The sequence below is a fragment of the Acipenser ruthenus genome, chromosome 9, assembly GCF_902713425.1.
Source record: "Acipenser ruthenus chromosome 9, fAciRut3.2 maternal haplotype, whole genome shotgun sequence".
In the NCBI taxonomy this organism is placed as follows: Eukaryota; Metazoa; Chordata; class Actinopteri; order Acipenseriformes; family Acipenseridae; genus Acipenser; species Acipenser ruthenus.
The window spans coordinates 25,667,184-25,689,251 of NC_081197.1; the positions used below are offsets into that span (position 1 = coordinate 25,667,184).

At 41.9% G+C, this 22,068-nt stretch overlaps 1 protein-coding gene across 1 annotated transcript in view; it reads right to left on the reverse strand.

Annotated features, from left to right (window-relative positions):
- Window positions 1-8,685: 8,685 nt before the first annotated feature.
- Window positions 8,686-22,068, reverse strand: part of wdr4 (WD repeat domain 4) — a 52,387-nt gene continuing 39,004 nt past the window's right edge. The window contains exons 8-11 of the mRNA XM_034008202.3: window positions 21,062-21,126; window positions 16,914-17,097; window positions 9,724-9,793; window positions 8,686-9,335 (exon numbers count right to left, since the gene is read on the reverse strand). Of these exons, the coding sequence (XP_033864093.3) occupies window positions 9,181-9,335; window positions 9,724-9,793; window positions 16,914-17,097; window positions 21,062-21,126 (474 nt within the window). The 3' untranslated portion in view covers window positions 8,686-9,180. The remainder of the gene's footprint in view (window positions 9,336-9,723; window positions 9,794-16,913; window positions 17,098-21,061; window positions 21,127-22,068) is intronic.

A 22,068-nucleotide genomic window follows, 5' to 3' on the forward strand; every position in this document is an offset into this window, starting at 1 on the left:
GCTGTACCTCCTCTACGCTCCCCTGCCTCCAGAGCCCGCTCCTTCTAAAAATGAAAGTAAATTCATTTAGAGTTTTCAATGGTAAGATTGACGGTACCTGCTTATACAGGTCACGTAAATCACAGTTCAGCTGTACACATGCTAAAATAGAAACACTAATAAGGCATTAATCATATTTTCTTTTCTGACATTTAGGTGCTTCCCTCTACCACTCACTGGCACAGCAGCTTCCACGGGAGCCGATGGAATGGAGGAGGTTTGTGAGATTTTGTTGTTTGCCTATAATTAGGGCTTGAAGCTTTCGATTTTAACCAATAACTGAAAAACACCCCTGAAGACCTATTTAGAATTTTTTTTAAACTAATAAACCTGAGTTTTGCTAATATATATTTTTCATAAAGCAGCAGTGTAGAGTAGTGGTTAGGGCTCTGGACTCTTGAGCGGAGGGTTGTGGGTTCAATCCCAGGTGGGGGACATTGCTGCTGTACCCTTGAGCAAGGTACTTTACCTAGATTGTTCCAGTAAAAACCCAACTGTATAAATGGGCAATTGTATGTAAAAAATAATGTGTAAAAAATAATGTAATTGTATGTAAAATAATGTGATATCATGTGACAATTGTAAGTCGCCCTGGATAAGGGCTTTTGCTAAGAAATAAATAATAATAAAGAAAATGGCTTTCAGAAGGCGGGCAGTGTGCAAAGACATTGCCACTGAGTGCATTTGAGTGGTGTTTATTTTTTATAACTGAAAATAACCAATTATGCCAAATAAACTCAACAAAAAATAAAAATCAAAATTCAAGCCGTAATTCTAATTAAATGAATGTACATAGATCTCATTGCATATTATTTATTTTATTTATTGTTATTTATTGTATTTGTATAGCGCCTTTCATACCATGGTATCTCAAAGCGCATTACGAAAAGTATGCATCATCATCAGAAAACAAAAAAAAAAAAACCAGTAAAACCACAAAATGAACAACATACAATTCTATTAATAGTAGCAATAAATAACATAGTAAATAATAAAAACACAAGAAATAAGTAAACAATACAAGGAAATAAATAAGAACATAAGAACGTTTACAAACGAGAGGAGGCCATTCGGCCCATCTTGCTCGTTTGGTAGTTAGTAGCTTATTGATCCCAGAATCTCATCAAGCAGCTTCTTGAAGGATCCCAGGGTGTCAGCTTCAACAACAGGAAGTTGGTTCCAGACCCTCAATTCTCTTTGTAAAAAAGTGCCTCTTATTTTCTGTTCTGAATGCCCCTTTATCTTATCTCCATTTGTGACCCCTGGTCCTTGTTTCTTTTTTCAGGTCGAAAAGGTTCCCTGGGTCGACACTGTCAATACCTTCATAGATACAATACAACATTTGGCAGATAAAAATAGGTACCAGCAACTTTATATCTAAGTTAGGTTAAAAAAGCTAATCTACAAAAGTGAGTCTTTATTCTTGATTTAAAAATACAGTGAAGCAACATCTCTAATAGAGGGAGGCAAAGAGTTCCACAGTCTGGGTCCATTAAAGCTAAATGCACTTTCTCCTTTCCTTTCCCTTTCAATTTGGGAGGCACAAAAGTCCAGCGTTAGCCGACCTTAATGTGTGCAGAGGTTTGTATCACTGTTTGTACCACACTGTCTTTAAAGTGCTATAAAAAATGTATTTGTGACAGTAGAGTGAATTATGGCAGGACGGTAATCCTGCCATAGTTATGGTTGCAATGTTCTTTCCATTATAAGCCTCTATTTTGTGCAGCTCCAAAAGTGGGATTAAGTTCAATCAATCTGCCTGCCGTTTTGGATTTCAGGTCTGATTGGTAGGCTGAATTTTTTCTACAACTTTTGTGTTATTCTGTACGGTAGTTTTTGACGGTAGTTTGGTGTCGAGAGAGTGTTTTTTATATTCACCTGCAGGTAAAAAACTACTGGACAGTTACTACTCCCATTTAGCAAGTTACTGCATCCAAGTAGTCTCTAGTGCCTTTTGTGGGTGGGGAGGTTTAAAAATGTGTATTTTAATATAAAAAGTACTTCTAAAAACGATTGCTACGCATGCGCAGTTGTACGACTTGGAAACCGTTTTTGTGTAGTTTTGACTGGACCTTTAATAATACAATCACTTAGGAACGCTCTCCAGTTTGAACTACAGCTCCCAGAATGCACACCAAACGGCTGATCGTAGATAACTTTTCAAGCTTTTCACAAACATAACAAAGCATTATATTGTATTGTACAGAGAAAGTAAATAAATAATAAAAACTGTGTCAGTCAGTGATAGAAGGTGAACGAGTATTTAAAACCTACATGTACACTTAGGCTGAGAGACTGTGTGCCAGAGCAGCTATAAATAATGGCGAAACATTTCAAATAGGCCTAAAACGATTATTTACAGTACATTTACAGTACACAATTGTAAACACTCACCCATATAACCACAAAAGCCAGAAGTTCCAAATAAATAATTTGTTTATTTCTAATGTAAAACAAATAACTATTCACTCTGATGCTCTAGTGAAAATAACATGGAATGTATAGAATTAAAAAATATATATCTCAATTAGCCGTCTGTGACAGATCGAATGATTCTTGGTGTTAAGATTTCCCTCCCGACCTGTGAGGGCTCTGTATAAAGGGAAGAGAGTACCCTGGACTAAATGGCATGACAATTTATTCCTTGGGTTAGGTAGAACTCAGCCATCTAGAAAAGGGGTGAAGCTACGGTACTAAAACTCAGTGACCCGGATGGGAAACGTTGTGGCATCTGAGGATTGGAGGAGCGGATGTGCTCGTTAATCTAGGGGAGGATATAAAGGGGTCGTAGTGTAAGCAATCTGTTCCTTTTGTAAATGGTTACATAGACCTAAAAGGAGACCCCTGTGATTGCTGAAACCGTGTGTTTGTTTTGTGTTTGTCCGTGTTAGTAACTGTTTGTCTGTTAATTATAGACTACCCCTAACACGCTCCGGAGCTGTAGCGTAAGCCAGCACCAACCCGGACATCATCACTTGCACCCCTTCATTCACGGAGGATTGTCTTGCACCACTAGCACTAATTTCATTGTCACTAAAAACTGTGTTTGTGTTTTGTGTTTAGTGTGGGTGTGTTAAAAGATTGGACTTTTTGGTTACGGGTCAACCCCGGGGATTTACAAATACAGAGTGATACACACCGCTGTATCACTTCATCATTTATTATTTACAGGTGTTTGCCATAAGGCTCTGGACATTGTTAAAACCCTTCAATAAACAACCTTGCACCTGGAAATCATTGTCTGTCTGATTTTGTATTTGCTCTGCACTGCACTCACCTCTCGGTCACAGTTCTATAGTAACCATGGCCCTATCTGCACTCTATAAGGAGTTTAGCCAGTTTTGTATGTTGATGATGTCATCTAACATGGCAGCCATTTTCTTTTTATTGTAGCAACTTCCCTTGAACAACGTTTAAAGACAACCACACTAGGATCATGTATAGCAATTTTTGTTTCAATCGAATAAGCCGTTTCCGAGAAAATGTTTTTTGATAATTTTACATTTTGATTGTATTTTTATGACGTTATTCAACGTGGCCGCCATACCACAAAACCAATCAGCTTATGAACAACAGTTAATGCTGGACTACCCCTAAACATGTAGAGTAAGTTTCAGAACTCTGCAATAAGTGGTTCTCGTACGTAGACATTTTAACAATCTCCACAAAATCCAATATGGCTGCTGAACCATGTGACCTATGACATTTGTTTTTGTTTCTGGTACACCGTCCCATAGGCATCTACCAACCTACCAATTGTCATGAGTTTTTGAGCAACTTTGGGGAGGAAGACAACATAATAATAATAATAATAATAATAATAATAATAATAATAATAATAATACTGAACACAGAAACAATAGGCTTCCGAGCCATGGGCTTGGAAGCCTAATAATAAATGCACAGCTAACAATAATAAAAAATGACCAGACATCCAGTTAGGCATCAGATGCTGGTATTTAGTTTGCCTCCATCCACCTCCTGAGGAGAAACGTTTTCAAAAAAGGAAAAAACTAAAAAAAATAAATAATAAAATGTATAACATAATTAAAAACAACTACAACAACACCACCACCACCACAATAAAAGAGGAGAAAAAAATGACCCTTCAGTTCGTTAGGCATCAGATGCAGGTATTTTAAAAAATAAACGTATATAATTGAGAGGAACGGTAGTTCCTCGTGCCACGTTATCAGCCAGAACTGCCAGACTCTCTAACAGATAGGATAGTTTACGTGTTTTCAGGGTATTGGCACAGCAAAAGTAAATTAGCCAAAGGCACCATTTCACTTTTATGTTGAAAAAAAAGTCAAATACCTGTGTAACAGGGGAGGAGCCCAGGCTGTACATGTGTAACAGGGCGAGGAGCCCAGGCTGTACATGTGGAACAGGGCGAGGAGCCCAGGCTGTACATGTGGAACAGGGCGAGGAGCCCAGGCTGTACATGTGTAACAGGGCGAGGAGCCCAGGCTGTACATGTGGAACAGGGCGAGGAGCCCAGGCTGTACATGTGGAACAGGGCGAGGAGCCCAGGCTGTACATGTGTAACAGGGTGAGGAGCCCAGGCTGTACATGTGTAACAGGGCGAGGAGCCCAGGCTGTACATGTGGAACAGGGCGAGGAGCCCAGGCTGTACCTGTGTAACAGGGCGAGGAGCCCAGGCTGTACATGTGTAACAGGGCGAGGAGCCCAGGCTGTACCTGTGTAACAGGGCGAGGAGCCCAGGCTGTACATGTGTAACAGGGCGAGGAGCCCAGGCTGTACATGTGGAACAGGGCGAGGAGCCCAGGCTGTACATGTGGAACAGGGCGAGGAGCCCAGGCTGTACATGTGTAACAGGGCGAGGAGCCCAGGCTGTACATGTGTAACAGGGCGAGGAGCCCAGGCTGTACATGTGGAACAGGGCGAGGAGCCCAGGCTGTACATGTGTAACAGGGCGAGGAGCACAGGCTGTACATGTGGAACAGGGTGAAGAGCCCAGGCTGTACATGTGTAACAGGGCGAGGAGCCCAGGCTGTACATGTGTAACAGGGCGAGGAGCCCAGGCTGTACATGTGTTTGTTTGTTTGTTTTTGGAAGGGGGTCTCCCCCTCCACCCCTGTGCAATTTATTGTTTTGTATTTGTTTGTATTAGGATTTATTTATTATTGTAAGTGTAAATATGACGGTGAAAGCAGTGTTATTGTTTATTTGTATTTATTTAAAAATGTATTGACGGCGTAGCCAAGTGTTTGTTATTGTTTTGTTTAGTAGTGTGGATGGGAAGCCCCATCCACAGTAATTAAAAACCTTGTGCAGAAGATGACCATCTCCAGAGTTTAATGAGTTGTGTAATTGTTGCTAATCGGGAGATGGTCACCTGAATAAAAGCCTGCAGCTCTCTGCACTAGGGGTGGGTGTTCAGAGGAGGAACAGGAGAGTGAGCGAGCAGAAAACAAAACTAAAAAGATTCTGGGAACAGTGACAGCAACTGCCCAGCCTGTCCTGGGATCATAATATTATTTGTGTTTGTGATTTGTTTTTGTTTAAATCTTTTATTTTGCTCTGTGAGCACTGGTTTTCTGTTTAAATATTTATTTTATTTTTGTATTTAAAATAAACGGTGCACGCCGTGTCTTTTTTGTTTTTTGGTTCCTGCTTCTGGCCTGACGTCACCACACGCCATCCTGTCACACGTGTTGTCCTTGTGGGATCAACCACAGCCTCCGTCTCAGGCCAGCGCAGGTACTGCAGTTTTTGTTTTTTTTTCCCTTTTTTTATTACGTGTGGAGGAAGGAAAAGGATGATGGGAAGGAGACAGCAGCCGCAACAGCCGCATCAAGTCTGCCTCACCTACCTGTGGGGGGAGGAGTGGTGCTTTAGCTGTGGGAGCCATGGCATGTATCCCCTGGCACCTTCCCCATATGGCAGGAGGAAGAGACCCAAACAGAGGTGAGGAGAAGGAGGCGGAGAGGAAGGAAGGCACGGGAGGAAGAGGAGTGGTGCACCAACTGCATGCGGTACGGGCATGAGTAGCACCACTGCCTGGAGGTCTTCCAAGACACGGAACTGGAGTGGGAGGAGCCCGAATGTCCTGCGCCTGAGTGGGAGGAGCCCAAACGTCCTGCGCCTGAGTGGGAGGAGCCCGAACGTCCTGCGCCTGAGTGGGAGGAGCCCGAACATCCTGCGCCTGAGTGGGAGGAGCCCGAACGTCTACAGCCCAAGAGGGGGGAGTCGGTGCGTCCACAGCGGGAGAGGAGCAGGAGCTGCCTCCCTTCAAGATAGGACGGACTTGGACAAGATGCTGGCGGTCCGCAGCTGCCCTTGCGTAGCCTGCTGAACAGAGCAAGGGGGAAAACCACCAGGTCGCAGAGGCTGAGAAGAGAGCCAACCCCAGCATCACTGCTGGTCCGGGCTCCCCTCCTGCAGTCGCCTCCCGAGGGTCCGCCGCTGCCCTGTCGTGCATCGCCCGGGGCTGCCTGCTGCTTCGCTTCGCCTGGGGTTGATGTGTCTTTTGCTTCTCCTAGGGTTGCTGCCTGTCCTGCTTCGCCTGGGGTCACTGCCGGTCCTGTGTGGCAGCAGGAAGTGTTGTGGCCGGAGCCCCATGGAGGGGAGCTGCTGGCCACAAAGAAGGGGGGGGAGGTCAGGAGACCAGCTCCCCCAGCTGCACTTTCGCGGCAGGAGATGGTGTGGCTGAAGCCCCAGAAGAGGGAGCTGCTAGCCACGAAGTGGGGGGTGTAGGACATCCCACCATGGCCACCCCCAGAAACACCTTGCTTCCCCCTCTTCCGGAACTTTGAGACTGAGGGGGGAGGTGGCTGTCAAGTGTGTGTTGCACAAGGGGGGGGAGGGAAATGTAACAGGGCGAGGAGCCCTATACATGTGTTTGTTTGTTTTTGGAACGGGGTCTCCCCAGCCGCCCCTGTGCAATTTATTGTTTTGTATTTGTTTGTATTATGATTTATTTATTATTGCAAGTGTAAATATGACGGCGAAAGCAGTGTTATTGTTTATTCTAAGACCACTTTTTCATCTCCTTTTCTCTTCTACCCTCTCCCATTCACTTCTACCCCTTCTCTCTTTTCACCGCAATCTCCGCTCACTTCCCCAACCACCTTTACTTCCTGTTCTCTCCCATTTTCAGCAGACTTGGCCACCATGACTCTTTCTTCCTCTCTCACCGTAACTCGACTCCTCCTGTCCTATCCTTTCCCACCCGGCTCGCTGTCTGACTCTGACCTTTGCTCCTTATTCCTGGACTCCAGGCCAACTACTACTGCCCTGGATTCCCTTCCTACTCGCTTCTTCCAAGTAATTGCTCCCACTCTTCTTCCCTTTATCTCCTCCCTCTACTCTGTATCCTTTCCCTCAGCCTTCAAAACTGCTCTAATCACCCCCATAGTTAACAAACCCTCTCAACCCTTCCTCTGCACAGAACTATCATTCTGTCTCTCTTCTCCTGTTCCTCTCTAAAACTCTCGACTGAGCTGTCCGCCGCCAGCTGGCATCCTTCCTCACTAAGCACACTCTGCTTGACCCACTTCAATTCGGGTTCCGCCCTGCACACGCCACAGAAACCGCCCTCTTCTGTAACTGACTCTGCCTGACATTGTTGATCATGTTATTCTCCTCTCCTCTCTCTCTCTGACCTAGGGACCTCAGACACTTCTTTTGCCCGAGTTTCCTCCTCTCTCTCTAACTGTGTTCCAGGTTTACTGGTGTGGCCCCCTCTCTACAGGTGTACCCCAAGGATCTGTCTTGGTGTCCCTACTGTTTTCACTACACCTGCTTGCTAGGTACACTCATATCCTCTTTTGGCTTCTCCTACCACCTTTTTCCTGATAATGCCCAGATCTTCCACTCCTTTCCCTCCAAGACTGTCTCTTAAGAACATAAGAACATAAGAGAGTTTACAAACAAGAGGAGGCCATTCAGCCCATCTTGCTTGTTTGGTTGTTAGTAGCTTATTGATCCCAGAATCTCATCAAGCAGCTTCTTGAAGGATCCCAGGGTGTCAGCTTCAACAACATTACTGGGGAGTTGGTTCCAGACCCTCACAATTCTCTCTGTAAAAAAGTGCCTCCTATTTTCTGTTCTGAATGCCCCTTTATCTAATCTCCATTTGTGACCCCTGGTCCTTGTTTCTTTTTTCAGGTCAAAAAAGTTCCCTGGGTCGACACTGTCAATACCTTCATAGATACAATACAACATTTAGCAGATAAAAATAGGTACCAGCAACTTTATATCTAAGTTAGGTTAAAAAAGCTAATCTATAAAAGTGAGTCTTTATTCTTGATTTAAAAATACAGTGAAGCAGCATCTCTAATAGCCGCGTAGTCTTCTTTTGTTCAAGACTGAATAGATTCAATTCTTTTAGCCTGTCTGCATACGACATGCCTTTTAAGCCCGGGATAATGCCTGGTTGCTCTTCTTTGCACTCTTTCTAGCTATTTCAACTTGGACTCACTCATCACCTCAAACTCAAACTCTCTAAATCTGATCTCTACTTTCCTTCTTCCTCTCCCTCCTCTGACTTCTCCATCTCAGTCTCCCTTTACTTTCACAGAACAGTATAACTCATCACTGGTAATGCTTTCTGAATATGGTGCCCTATATCAGGCACTGAGAAACAAAAGGTTTTATGCATTTCAAGAACTTTAACCAGCATTTGGTTATATCAATTTATTTTGCTGTCAGCCTGTTGACAAAAACAATACAGTGATGTAGAACACAAATGGTCAATAGTACACAGTCTCTACGTTGTGAGGGTATAATGTATGTAAGCTATTTTGCTATACTGCCAAAACAAATTAACAGGTAGTAAAATGCTACATTCTATGTTATTTTAATATTCTCAATAAATGTAACCCTTCTCAGACAAATGGCTTGAGTATCAAAAAGCTAATGCAGAAACACCTTTAGGTACAGAGCATTACAAAGTGACCTACTAACTTTATAAACATTGTAATCTGTACAAAGTAATTACAAATACAATAATACCTCGTACACTTTCAAATATAAATGGTGAATATTCCCAAGGAATCTAACCTTGCAGATTTCTTTAGCCAATGCACAGTAGGCTCTCCGTCACAAATAAATACTGATCATGTATCCAGCAATTCTTTTAAAAAGGTCACGATGTCAGAATGTGGGCTTCTCTGTTTAAATGTTCTTTGCCCCGCTGGATTCTGGGAGTTGACCTTTCATCCTCTTTCCTTGCTGCTGAATCCTCTCCTCCTTCTTCAGCAGGTAAGCTGCCATGTTGTCAAAGACTGACTTATACAGGTTGTGGTAGCGGCTCTCTGCATCAAGAGACACTTTGGGGAGTTGGGGAGGGGGAGGGCAAAGAAATATTTATGTGATATAGGCAGATCATATAAAAACAACATGCCTAGTAAAATGTTTTGGTTTTAAAGTCATAAAAAAAGAAAGTACTGGTTCAACATCAAACTAAGCTTGCCGGCAGTTGTTCTGCATGTCAATGGGCTCCTTGTGATGTTTGTTTATCAAAACTGTACCATATTGTTTATTTGCAGGATAACAGGGTTTTGAATCCAAATGAAAGTGAGCAACAGAGAGAATCCACTTAAAATACCAAAAAAGTTACACACATGTATGCGGCAATATTTAATTAGGAGACAGAAAAAACAAAAAACAAAAAAACAGCCATTAGCCAAAAGAAGCAGTTAAATACACTATAGTTACCTTGGAACATGTCCCAGTGGTTAGAAAGAATGTCCACTGTCGTCTTAAGCTTTGGGTCTTCAACTGCACACTAAGCAAAACAAAGAAAAAATAATAAAACAATGAAAAATTAGTTAGATGACAATTGAAATTTAGTTTCCAAGGTGTTAGGATGTCATTCCTATTGGTTTCACAACTTGTCTGATCTTTCATGACTCATCTACTGGAAGGTTGTGACACATTTACAAATTAATTGTGCCAAAAGTATCCCCCTCTCCCAAAACTAAATATATTATGTAATATTTAAAAGCAGTATCCTTGTTGCATATTAGTTTCAGTCAATGGGCAGAGAAATATACAGTATTAGGTAATTCACTTGGAAGATGATTCGGTTTCAAACTACTGAGACCAAGCCTTTTTACTGGCAACATATACAAAGCATCAAAAGAAACGAATCACTTATATTTGAGCATCAAAAGAAACGTATCACTTATATTTGGATAAAATTCACTAGATGTGATCGAAAAATTACAAAAACTGTTTTAGAGCAGGTGCAGTGACTTTTTATAGTGTGCTGATTAACAATTGACATCATGAAGATGCTGCACAATGATCTGTCGATCTTGGGCAGGTGTTGCGACTCTTGGTCTCCAAGTTCGTGGCCTGTCATTGACAGTGTGTCTGGTTATACCGTCTCGCCAGGTTTGAAATTGCTGGCTGAGCAATTACGCTGTACGCTGCCCTAGTCTAGCCTCCAAATGCCGATTGCACAAAGGTGCTGCTCTCTTCACAGACGTGGCATATTGTTTTTTTTTTTCTGTGATTTTCTTTATTGCTTTTATTCAAGCTTGCAATTCAACAGCTGAAATCACTCCATATCCAGCGTCCAAACAACTGTCTCACTAATTATGTGATTAAGTGCATATGCTTCAGTCATAATCACTCAAACGTTTCATGGTCAAGGATGAATGAATCGAGGGATTAAAAAGAAACCAAAAACATTTCGTCAATGTCCATCATTTATATACCTTATTTTTTTTCGAAAATAAATGTGTTATAATAGTGATAAGTTTATTTTAATGCTTGGTGTATATATATATATATATATATATATATATATATATATATATATATATATATATATATATATATATATATATATTTTAATGCTCGGTGAATTAAAATATATATATTATATATATATATATTTTTATAACAGTGTTTGCCACTCCTCCTATTTTTGTGTCGTCTGCAAATTTAAAAAGTTTGCTTACTATACCAGAATCTAAATCATTAATGTAGATTAGGAATAGCAGAGGACCTAATACTGATCTCTGTGGTACACCACTGGTTACCTCGCTCCATTTTGCGGTTTCTCCTCTAATCAGTACTTTCTGTTTTCTACATGTTAACCACTCCCTAATCCATGTGCATGCACTTCCTTGAATCCCTACTGCGTTCAGTTTGAGAATTAATCTTTTATGCAAGACTTTGTTAAAAGCTTTCTGGAAATCTAAATAAACCATGTTGTATGCTTTGCAATTATCCATTGTCAATGCTGCATCCTCAAAAAACGTCAAGTAGGTTAGTTAGACACAATCTCCCTTTCCTAAAACCATGCTGACTGTCTCCCAGGATATTGTTACCATATAGGTAATTTTCCATTTTAGATCTTATTATAGTTTCCATAAGTTTACATATAATACAAGTCAGGCTTATTGGTCTGCAGTTACCTGGTTCGGTTGTAGTAGTATATAGCGGGAGAAAAAATGACACCAAAGTTTGGTGCTTCTTTCATTTGTTTGGTGTGCAAGGTAATCAAACATGCAATCTTCAGGTGTGAAAAAGTTATTGTCCCCCCTAGTTAACTCAACCTATTAAAGGGATAATTAGGGTCAGCTGTTTGAGTACTTTGGTTAACAACCAGGCCTGATTTGGGCAAGCCATGCCCAATATAAATCTGACTAACTTTGGCCCTTACCATCAGAGTGAAGTTGTCAGCACACAGGTTCTAGAGGCACATCATGCTACGAACAAAATAAATTCCTGAAGACCTCCGGAAAAAAGTTGGAAAGGGTTACAAAGCCATTTCTAAGGCTCTGGGGCTCCACCGAACCACAGTCAGAGCCATATTGTCCAAATGGAGAAAGTTTGGGACAGTAGTGAATCTTCCCAGGAGTGGCCGTTCTGCCCAAATCTCTCCAAGTGCAAGGCGTAAAATCATCCAGGAAGTCACAAAGAACCCTAGAACAACATCCAGGGATCTGCAGGCCTCCCTCGCCTCGGCTAAGGTCAGTGTTCATGACTCCACCATTAGAAAGACACTGGGCAAAAATGGGATTCATGGCAGAGTAGCAAGGCGGAAACCATTGCTCACTAAGAAGAACATGAATGCTCGTCTCAAGTTTGCCAAAAAGCACCTGGATGATCCTCAAGAGTTCTGGAACAATGTTCTATGGACAGATGAGTCAAAAGTGGAACTTTTTGGCCGACATGGGCCCCGTTATGTCTGGCGAAAACCAAACACTGCATTCCACAGTAAGAACCTCATACCAACGGTCAAGCATGGTGGTGGTAGTGTCATGGTTTGGGGATATTTTGCTGCATCAGGACCTGGACGTCTTGCCATCATTGAAGGAACCATGAATTCTGCTCTGTATCAGATAATTCTACAGGAGAATGCCAGGCCATCTGTCCGTGAGCTGAAGCGCAGCTGGGTCATGCAGCAAGACAATGATCCGAAACACACAAGCAAGTCTACATCAGAATGGCTGAAGAACAAGAAATGTAATGTTTTCGAACAGCCTAGTAAAAGTCCAGACCTAAACCCCATTGAGATGTTGTGGCAGGACCTAAAATGAGCAGTTCATGCTCGAAAACCCACAACTGTCACTGAGTTGAAGCAGTTCTGCATGGAGGAGTGGGACAAAATTCCTCCACGGCGCTGTGGGAGACTAATCAATAACTACAGGAAGCATTTGGTTGCAGTTATTGCTGCTAAAGGTGCCATAACCAGTTACTGAGTCTAAGTGGGCGATTACTTTTTCACACAGGGGCATTGGGTGTTGCATAACTTTCTTTAATAAATAAATGAAATATGTATCAAATGTTTGTGTTATTTGTTCACTCAGGGTCCCTTTTATCTAATATTAGGTTTTGGTTGAAGATCTGATAACATTCAGTGTCAAAAATATGCAAAAATGCAGAAAATCACACAGGGGGCAAATACTTTTTCACGGCACTATATATATTAGATCCTTTTTCATGAACATTCCAAAAGTATTGGCACCCTATGTTTATTATATTATAATTAAAGATAACAAGCATTTAGTAAACTTTAACCACTTTAATAAAACAAAACACACAATTACTAGTAATTTAACACATAAATCGCTATCAAAAAACAAACTAATTTAATTTAACCCTTTGCGGTCCTATGTCGGTCCTTTTCCGACATTGCAATTTTCCCTTTCTGGTCCAATGTCGGACCCTGTCCGACATCATCAAAAAGACGCAAAAAACAGGTCTCTAGTCTCCGGAAAAAGCATGAAAACCATTCAATGGCCGAGTGAGACCGATAGAAAAAGGGGGCGTATCTCATGAATACAGATAGCCCCGACACCACATAGATAACAGCCCTCAAAGAATACCACAGACATTTGCAGAGCTTTTTTTAGATGTTATAGTAATAAAATAATGACTTGGATCGCATTATCGAGGAGTTTGGTGATAAAACGAGTGATCAGGAGATGATTTATCGGTATGTGAAAAATACAGCGAACAAGGGGTGGGGCAGGGCTGGAGATGCAGTACTGAGTGTTCTGTTGATATGCAGTGCCTTTTAAACCTGTTTTACTGTGGGGAAAAAAATACTTTTAAACAGCGCGTCTAAAATAAACTGCGCGTGTGAAAATAAATTGGACCTGACACGGCTGAGACGTACTGAATAAATGGACCACTAAGGGTTAAAGACAAAAGTTCATGACAAAAGTATTGGCACTCCTGCTTTAATATTTTGTGTGTCCTCCTTTTGCTTTTATTATGGCTTTTAGACGTTTATGATACTTCATAAGCATGTTACATCTTGTTGGTGAAGTCTGGGCCCATTCTGTCTTGCATATTTCCTTCACCCCAGACAGATTGGCTATATAATGCGTGGCTACAGCTTTTTTCAGATCAGTCCAAAGCAATTCTATTGGATTGAGATCTGGTGATCGCGAAGGCCATTCCAGAAGTTTTTCTTCAAGAATTCCAGAATTGACTGAGCCGTATCCTATATATGGTATCATTGCACTTTGTAGAATGCTTTAACACTAGAAGGACCGGAGATATACTCATACCTAGAAGCCCTGCAGCAGTCTTTCTGACAGCTGTATTCAAAACACTGTAAATAGTATAACGAAAGGAGAAACAGTCAGATGTAATTAGTTTATATTTATTTTACAAATCAATAAAATGTAAATAAACACCTGAACAGACATCGGTTTACAACATACCTATTTATAAAACTGAAACGATAACAATACATTTTTAACTCTTCAACAGCAATCGGTTTATTATCAGATGTGCAAAAGCAATTTAACAACGTAGATAAATAAACTTAGAAAATAACATTTTACAAAAGGGTATTCCTTTACCATGAATCAAAGACATCTCACAATCAACGCAGATAATGCGCTTCTCCACGTCGCCTTTCTGCACAGGGAACAGCTGTCCGAAGTTTTATTTTTATTGCACTTGCCAACCTGGCACTAGCGTCTCTTGCGGCTCTCAGCGGGTTTGCCAGCTTCAGCTGTGGGTACACGCTTGGCAGGTCTCCCTCTGTTCCAAATGCTTCTTGCGCAGTTCCTGTGCTAACTGTAAAATATATTCTCTCCTTGGTAAATTCTTCTCCTTGCATTCTTTGTAAAGTACCCAGAAGCTGATTGCTGCTAGGTCCAATACATTGTAAAACATCTGAACAGACCACCATCAGGAGCCAGCTTTCACGAAATACTTCCATATCATCTAATCCAAAACATCAACTCCATATTTTGTTGCGTTGTAAAACTCCACAGTCTCTGGTATTTATTTTCACTAGTCCCGATGCTAATTGACTGACCAAAGTAGCGCAGCTGGCAAGCAGGCGCCAGCCTTCAAAAGGCAGATTGACTGTCAGTCACTCACTCACTCAGGCAGAGAGTAGAGACTAATCTGATTACACAGCTAAACACATTGCAGACTGGTAAAGAAAAATAATAAAGTAGAATACCGTTCTGTATAATCAAAATACAATTGTTTTTTGTTTCATGCTTTGTGAGAATATTTAATACATATGGACAGAAAGGTACACAAACGCACAGCCCCATATTTGTTACACGACTGGAAAAAATTACATTTTAAAACCAAAAACCGCCAAAAACACAGCCGCAGGGCTTCTAGTGTTAAGCAGCTAATGCTCTCTAAATGCTTGTATTTAACATGTTTTCTTGAATTACCTTATAATAAAGTGTCTGTGACTGTAAACCCTTCTGCAAGGAAGATACTTGAATGAAACTATATATGCCGTCTGTTTTTCAAACACTAGATGAAAAACCTTTTCCAGTGAAATTTACAAAAAACAGGCCCATAATCCTACCCGTGTAACCCTCTGTGCAAATGTTGCACCAGTGTCCTGGGGAATAAGTAGACCAGGGAAAAAGTGGAATCGCCGTCTAGAATTTAAAAGGGGAAGTTCCATTGTATTTAAGGTTTACGCCTACTAGTACTACGTCTGGGGAATTAGTAGATCGAGCCCAGAGAATAAGTTGATCGGATATATTAACTAAAAATAAATAATTTAAAATGAACTTTGTAAGTGTCATTTATATGTCTGTTTGTTTAACAAACGTTATAGCAACTCAAAGTTTGTTACATATTTAACATGTAAGCAGTACTGTAAGGATAGGTGGCTGAAAGTTAAAGCATGATTTTAAGTCATTGACAAAATTGAGCTCCATGCTGCGGTTATTAACTTAGGCCACGATGCACAGCAATCACTGATGCACTTGTATTATTATTTATTGTGCGCTTTGTTCTTTCATTTATTTTTACAGTACTCATTTTTATTTTCCAACCTAGGTACTTAGGCTACATGACAAAACTCCTGTTCCTATTTAAACAAACAAAAAAAAAAAAAACGTGTTTACTACTTTAGCTATCATGTTTGATTATTTATTTAACTAGGATGCTAATGTTTCATCTTTGTAAACTGTGCTAGTTAACACCAGACCTACTGACAAAATAATAATAGACCTTGCAATACTATAATAATATTGTATGATTGTATGTCATTAGAATATATTACTAAAACATTTAAATTTAGATTAAAAAGATTGACAACATTTTGACTCGTAAATCCATATACAGTAAATAAATCTTTGCGATCACACATCAACTACATCTGATTAATGACAGACAGAAAAAAAAACCTGACAAGTGTTTCACACTAGGGCTAGTATAAAGAGAGACAGTTACAGTATAACTGAACAATTTGCATCGGACATATATTTTACAGACCACAAATAAATAAATAAAAAATAAAGTGGTGTGTGAATACATTACCATACAATCTGGCAAATAAAATGACCAGATAGAAAATGTTGATTCATGTAGTTAACATCCCCTTTAATCAAACTGCTGCCACGCCTTCCTTTTGCCTTACTGTGCTTACGAGACCCCGGTCTACTAATTCCCTACGACACCGGGTTTTTGGAGAATGATAGTTTCTGAATGTTTGTGTGAGTGGAGATTCAGTTGCATTATGTACCAGAAAAGGTGATTTATTCGGTCAGGTCACCAGAAACAGACCTATTTTAAAAGGTTGGCCTGTTGAGGCATCCCTTCAGAATTACAAAAAAACTTAATCAGTATTGTGTAGTTCCTGCCCATGACGGTACTCCTGTACACCAACTGTTTTGCCAAACCCTACATGTACATCATATATAAAGCCTTTCATAATGAACAAACTTGAAATTTTTTTCTCTTATCCACTCAGTTGTATAGTTCTAAAATACTGTACACACGTTTGGCAAACATTTGTAAACAAATCAAAAGGAAAAAGGGTATTTTGATGTTGTGCATAAACATCAAAAGAAAGACATCCAGGTATAGCTAGTTTTACTTTTTTGATAAAGAAGGAGCACTTCAAGAAAAACAATTGTCTTTACAAATTAGTCTATTTCTCCATTTACCTGCCAGTGACCTTCTCTGAGTCTGTACAGAGTAGCTGTTGACACTTTATTCTGTTGAAGGACCCACAGTCCTGCAGACTCGTCAAAGGCAACATCCCAGGAATTGTGTGCTAACCGGACCGTCTCTTTGAACTCCAGCCTCTGAGTCCCCGTGTCGATTTGGAACAGGTGTACTGCTGGAAAGCTGAATTACAAAAAGTTTAATTCACCAGTATACAATGTTACCTATTCAATAACATATAAATAATACAGGATCAGGGCTTTGCTATTTAAATGCTGCGGTGCGGCAACGCAAAAATGTTGCAGCTTTGCAATCTGTTTTTTAAATCAGCTGCACTTCATTATTCTTGTCACCAGGTGGTAATGGGAGCAGAAAATGCATTAAACAAACCAGCAGGAAGCGCTGAGGGCAATCATGGGTATTTTCAGAGAGTTGCTAAAAGGCACACGGTTTGGCGTTCTGCTCTTAAGTCAATTGATTGTTCATGCTCGTTCAAAACGGGAGGAGTTATAGTTATTGAACCAAAATCAATATCGCAGGCTGTATAAAAAGTGCTTACAAAGTATAAATACCGCACAAAACACTCACCCTTTTTTAAGCGTACAGGAGAAGAGTCCAGCAAGAATCCAAAATGATCTGCAGCACACTTATAATTAGGGCTTCTGTTTTTCGGTTTTTATTGTATTTTTCAGTGCTTATTTTTAGCGATTTTCGAGTTTTATGTAAATCGTTTTTTTCGGGGCTTTCGTTTTTGATATACTGTATGAAATTAGTGTTTTCGGTTACTTTCCAAAATTCTTGAGCGGTTTTGTGTGTGTGTGTGTGTGTTAAAATACGTATAGTAACTCAACAGTACTTGCACACTTAAGTTGTACCTTCTTTCATTTGCTGTCTTCCACAATTAAATCCTTATGGTCATGGGCACATTCTTCTGGGGTTTTTGTGTGTAGGCATTTTGTACATTTCACCACAATTCTGTTTTAAATCCGCCGTGTCTTAACTGTAATACAGCTTTAAATCCCGCTTACAAGCCTCCATCCTGATCGTAATCTCGTTTTAAATCTCGCAAGCGGAGTCTCCAATAGGAATGTGCTGTCACTCAGTAGTTGGGGCGGGTTTAAAGTATTCAGAACTAATCAATGATAGATACAAGTCAGGAAGGCGGGACATTGCCCAGCAGCACTGGGAAATGTATTTATTATTATTTTTGTAGTAGGTTTTATTTTTTATGTGAAAAGGGTGAAGTCAACATGACTAGATTTACCATTTCCACAGTTTTTACAGTGTTCATTGGATATCCACCGATTTATTTATTTTTGTATAGCACATTTGTCATAAGTTGTGTTCCATGAAAATACAATAGGTCCCTGAGAAGGAGACACGTTCGCTGGAGCCCACTGCGAGGAAGGGCAGTTGTGCCACCCTGGATGCAGCAGGGGGTCTCCTCCAGTGGGATAAGTGGGAAGAGGCTGGGCTCTCTGATGGGGAGGAAGGAGATGACAGGCAGGCCGGCCTGCGTCGACCAGCAGCATGCACATAAGTGCAAAAAGACCGGCCGTCACCACCTCCGAGAAGCTGGTTTCAGTAGCAGTCACTGAGGGGCAAAGGAAGGGCCCCCGGAACAGCTGCCTCAGCTCACCCCTTCTAGCGCCAACAAGGATCTTGAACCCTTTTACATATCTTGTGGAGTGGCGATGCGCTTCTCCCTTTTGACTGGAAGTGCTCGATGTGAACGACGTCGTGCCGGGCCGTCTTTTGCACCACCGGATCCGGGATGTGGATGCTATTGTTCACCTGTTGAATGTGTACACTCCGTCCTCAGGTCTAGAGAGAGTGCAGTTTTATTGCCGGATGTTTTATTGCCAGATGCTTGCCCCTCCCACCTCCACCAGCAGAGGGTGAATACCTGCTGGTTCCATCTCCACCTCCACCAGCAGAAGGTGGATACCTGCTGGTTCCACCTCCACCAGCAGAGGGTGAATACCTGCTGGTTCCACCTCCACCAGCCGAGGGTGAATACCTGCTGGTTCCACATCCACCATCATGGAAAGGACTGCTCCTGCCCTGCCCAAGGATGCCTGCCTCGCACCGCCCAAGGATGCCTGCCTCGCACCGCCCAAGGATGCCTGCCTCGCACCGCCCAAGGATGCCTTTTGCTCCACATCGACTGGGGCTGCCTGTTGCTCCACATCGCCTGAGGCTGCCTGTTGCTCCACATCGCCTGGGGCTGCCTGTTGCTCCGCATCGCCTGGAGAGCCACCAGTTACAGGGTAAGAGGGAGAAGTGGAGCTCCCGCTGCCGCCACCATGGCCAGGGGCTCCCCTCTCGAGTTCGCCTCCGGAGGGTCCGCTGCTGCTGCCGTCGCCTCCCAAGGGTCCGCTGCTGCTGCCATTGCCTCCCGAGGGTCCGCTGCTGCTGCCGTCCTCCCGAGGGTCCGCTGATGCTGCCGTCGCCTCCCGAGGGTCCTGCTTTGCCTGGGGTTGCTACCAGTCCCGCCATGCGGCAGGAAATACTGTGGCTGGAGCCCCATGGAGGGGAGTTGCCGGCCATGAAGAAGGGGGAGAGGTCAGGAGACCAGCTCCCCCAGCAGCAATTTCGCTGCAAGAAAACAGGTGGCCAGAGCCACACGGAGGGGAGCTGCTGGCCATGAAGAAGGGGGGGAGGTCTGGAGACCACCCCCAAAATTTCCTTGGCCGGAGGAGCGTGGTCCACTGGGATGCTACAGCTGTTTGGGTGGGGGGAGGACATCCCACCATGGCCGCCACCTTTGGCCCGTTGCTGCCCCTGTTCCTGGGCCGGGACTGCTAGCCGGGACTTTAGGGACTAAGGGGGGAGGTGGCCGAAAAGGCCATGTGTGCTGCGTACAAGGGGGGGGGGCATGTGTGGTGGAGTGTCCCGCCCCTATATATTTATTTATTATTATTCATATTATTGTTTGCTGTGCGGATAACAGCGCCGCGTATTTGTTATTGTTTTGTATATTTAAAAACCCCGTGAGGATGCGTGGCTGATCAGCTACTGATTATTTAACTAGCTGACAGTCACGCATCCTTACCAAACGCATGCAGACTGTGGCTGAGGGATAATAAGATAATTAACAGCTAGTTAACCCCTCGGCCAGAGTATAAGAACCTGCAGCTGTCCGTGCTGCGGGGGTGAGTGTACAGAGGAGAGTACGGGAGAACACGGGAGAGCGAGCGAAAAAACAATTGCTATATTTAAAATATACTTGTTGCTGTTTATTTGTTTGGCCAACGCACCTTTTTGTTTTGTTTTGTTGTTTGTTTAAATTTGTTGTTTTTGTTTAATTATTTAATAAATACGCTGAGTGCCATAGCATTCAGCTTCACCCGCCCATCCACTGTTTTGGTTTCTGTACTTTCTGGTCCGTGACATCACCACACCTCACCACTGCAAGCCATCCTGCCACACTGATCCAGAGAGCGTGAATGAGAGGGCCAGGGCTTTCTACTCTGCCCTCTTCTCTCCGGATCCCGTTTCCTGAAGGTAACCAACCTTGGGCTCTAAGGCTACCCTATCACACTACTATTTCCATTAACAGACTTGCATGTAAAACCAAATGCTTAATTTAAACAATAAAAAGTTACGATTATACACACATTTCAGTGTTTCTATGAATTGTTTTAGACTATACATTACATGTAAACATGCATTTCATTTACAGCGTCCCGAACATGGTTTTACAAGAAATACCTATTTTTACCATGGGATTCATATGGATTTTATGTCTAAAATAATTAATTGGAACCCCTGCCTGTATTGGTTATGCACCCAATTATTGACAGTGAATGTTAATGTGTATAGCAGGGGTGTCCTGAAAGGCAATTCCACTCTAGGTTTAACTGGTAAAATTATATAATTAACTACTTCAGGGTCTGGATGGAGGTTTAATTGGTTCAATTAAACAATTTATAACAGGGTTGGAACAAAGACCAGGAGTGGAAGGGCCAACTTTGTATATTCCTGGTGTACAGTATTTTAGTCTTAGAAAGAAACCAATGTGCCTTCACTCAGAATTTTAACTGAAAGCATGTCAGAAAAAATAAGATTGCTATAGCATGTTCTGTTGCAAAACTCATTCAGTGGTGGTGTTAGAAAATAAATAAATAAATAAATAAATTTGTACCTGTCACACAAGACAGCAACGTGGCCTCCCTTACGAGAACAGGCTATTCTTGAGACAGCAAACTTCTGAGAAGACAGAACAAGCAATAAATCAAGCAATTTTGTATTTAAACCTAGTACATGTTGAATATGGCATCTTTCAAATGCTCTTTGGAAACATCAGCATTCACAGAGGGTACTGCTAAGCCTGATGAAGATTGAAAACATATCTTTTAGCAGTTTAAGAATTTGGAACTTCAAGCTAGCAGGTGTAATTCATACTATGTGATGGACAAAGGCTCCAATGTACTTATTCAGCCTTGCATTGTCATCTGACTAGTACACAAACAAATGATGACAGAAGGCACTGTGGCGCAGTTAGACAAACCAACCCCAGCTGCTTTTCCCTCTTTTGGATCCTTAGCCAAGATGTGGTGTACTTGTTTTCATTTTAAAATCATAGCAAATTTCTTGCAGTCTTCTTCGTAGGATGATGATCTCCACACAGAGTCAACTCCTGGTCTCCATTTTGATTGGGTTGGGAGAACAAACAGATCTCTAACCCAGAGATCATTGCAATATAGTCCTTTTTGGTGCCAAAGTAGGGTATCCTTCCCCCATAAAACCCCCCTACAAATAAATATTGGTCAAATTAAAAAAAATAAGTCAGTAAACAAAAACAAAAAAGAGAGAATAGGGAAAGGAGGGTGGGATATAGGTGTGTGGAGTTCATCATCCTACAAAAAAAACATATTACAGGTAATCTTCGTCTTCTTACCTCATCTGATGAACTCCACACAGAATGAACTATACCAAAGTATGTACAGAAGAGGGTGGAAGGTCAAATATTAGTAGACAATGCCACAGATAACACTGAGTGAGCAAAAGTAGGTTGGGAACAACAGACATCTAAATTATAATGTCTAAAGTCTCAAAGGAGGCTCATATCGCGGCATTGCAGATGTCCTGCATCGGGACAGATTTTAGTTTAGCCCAAGTAGTAGCTACTCCCCTCACTGAGTGGGCTTT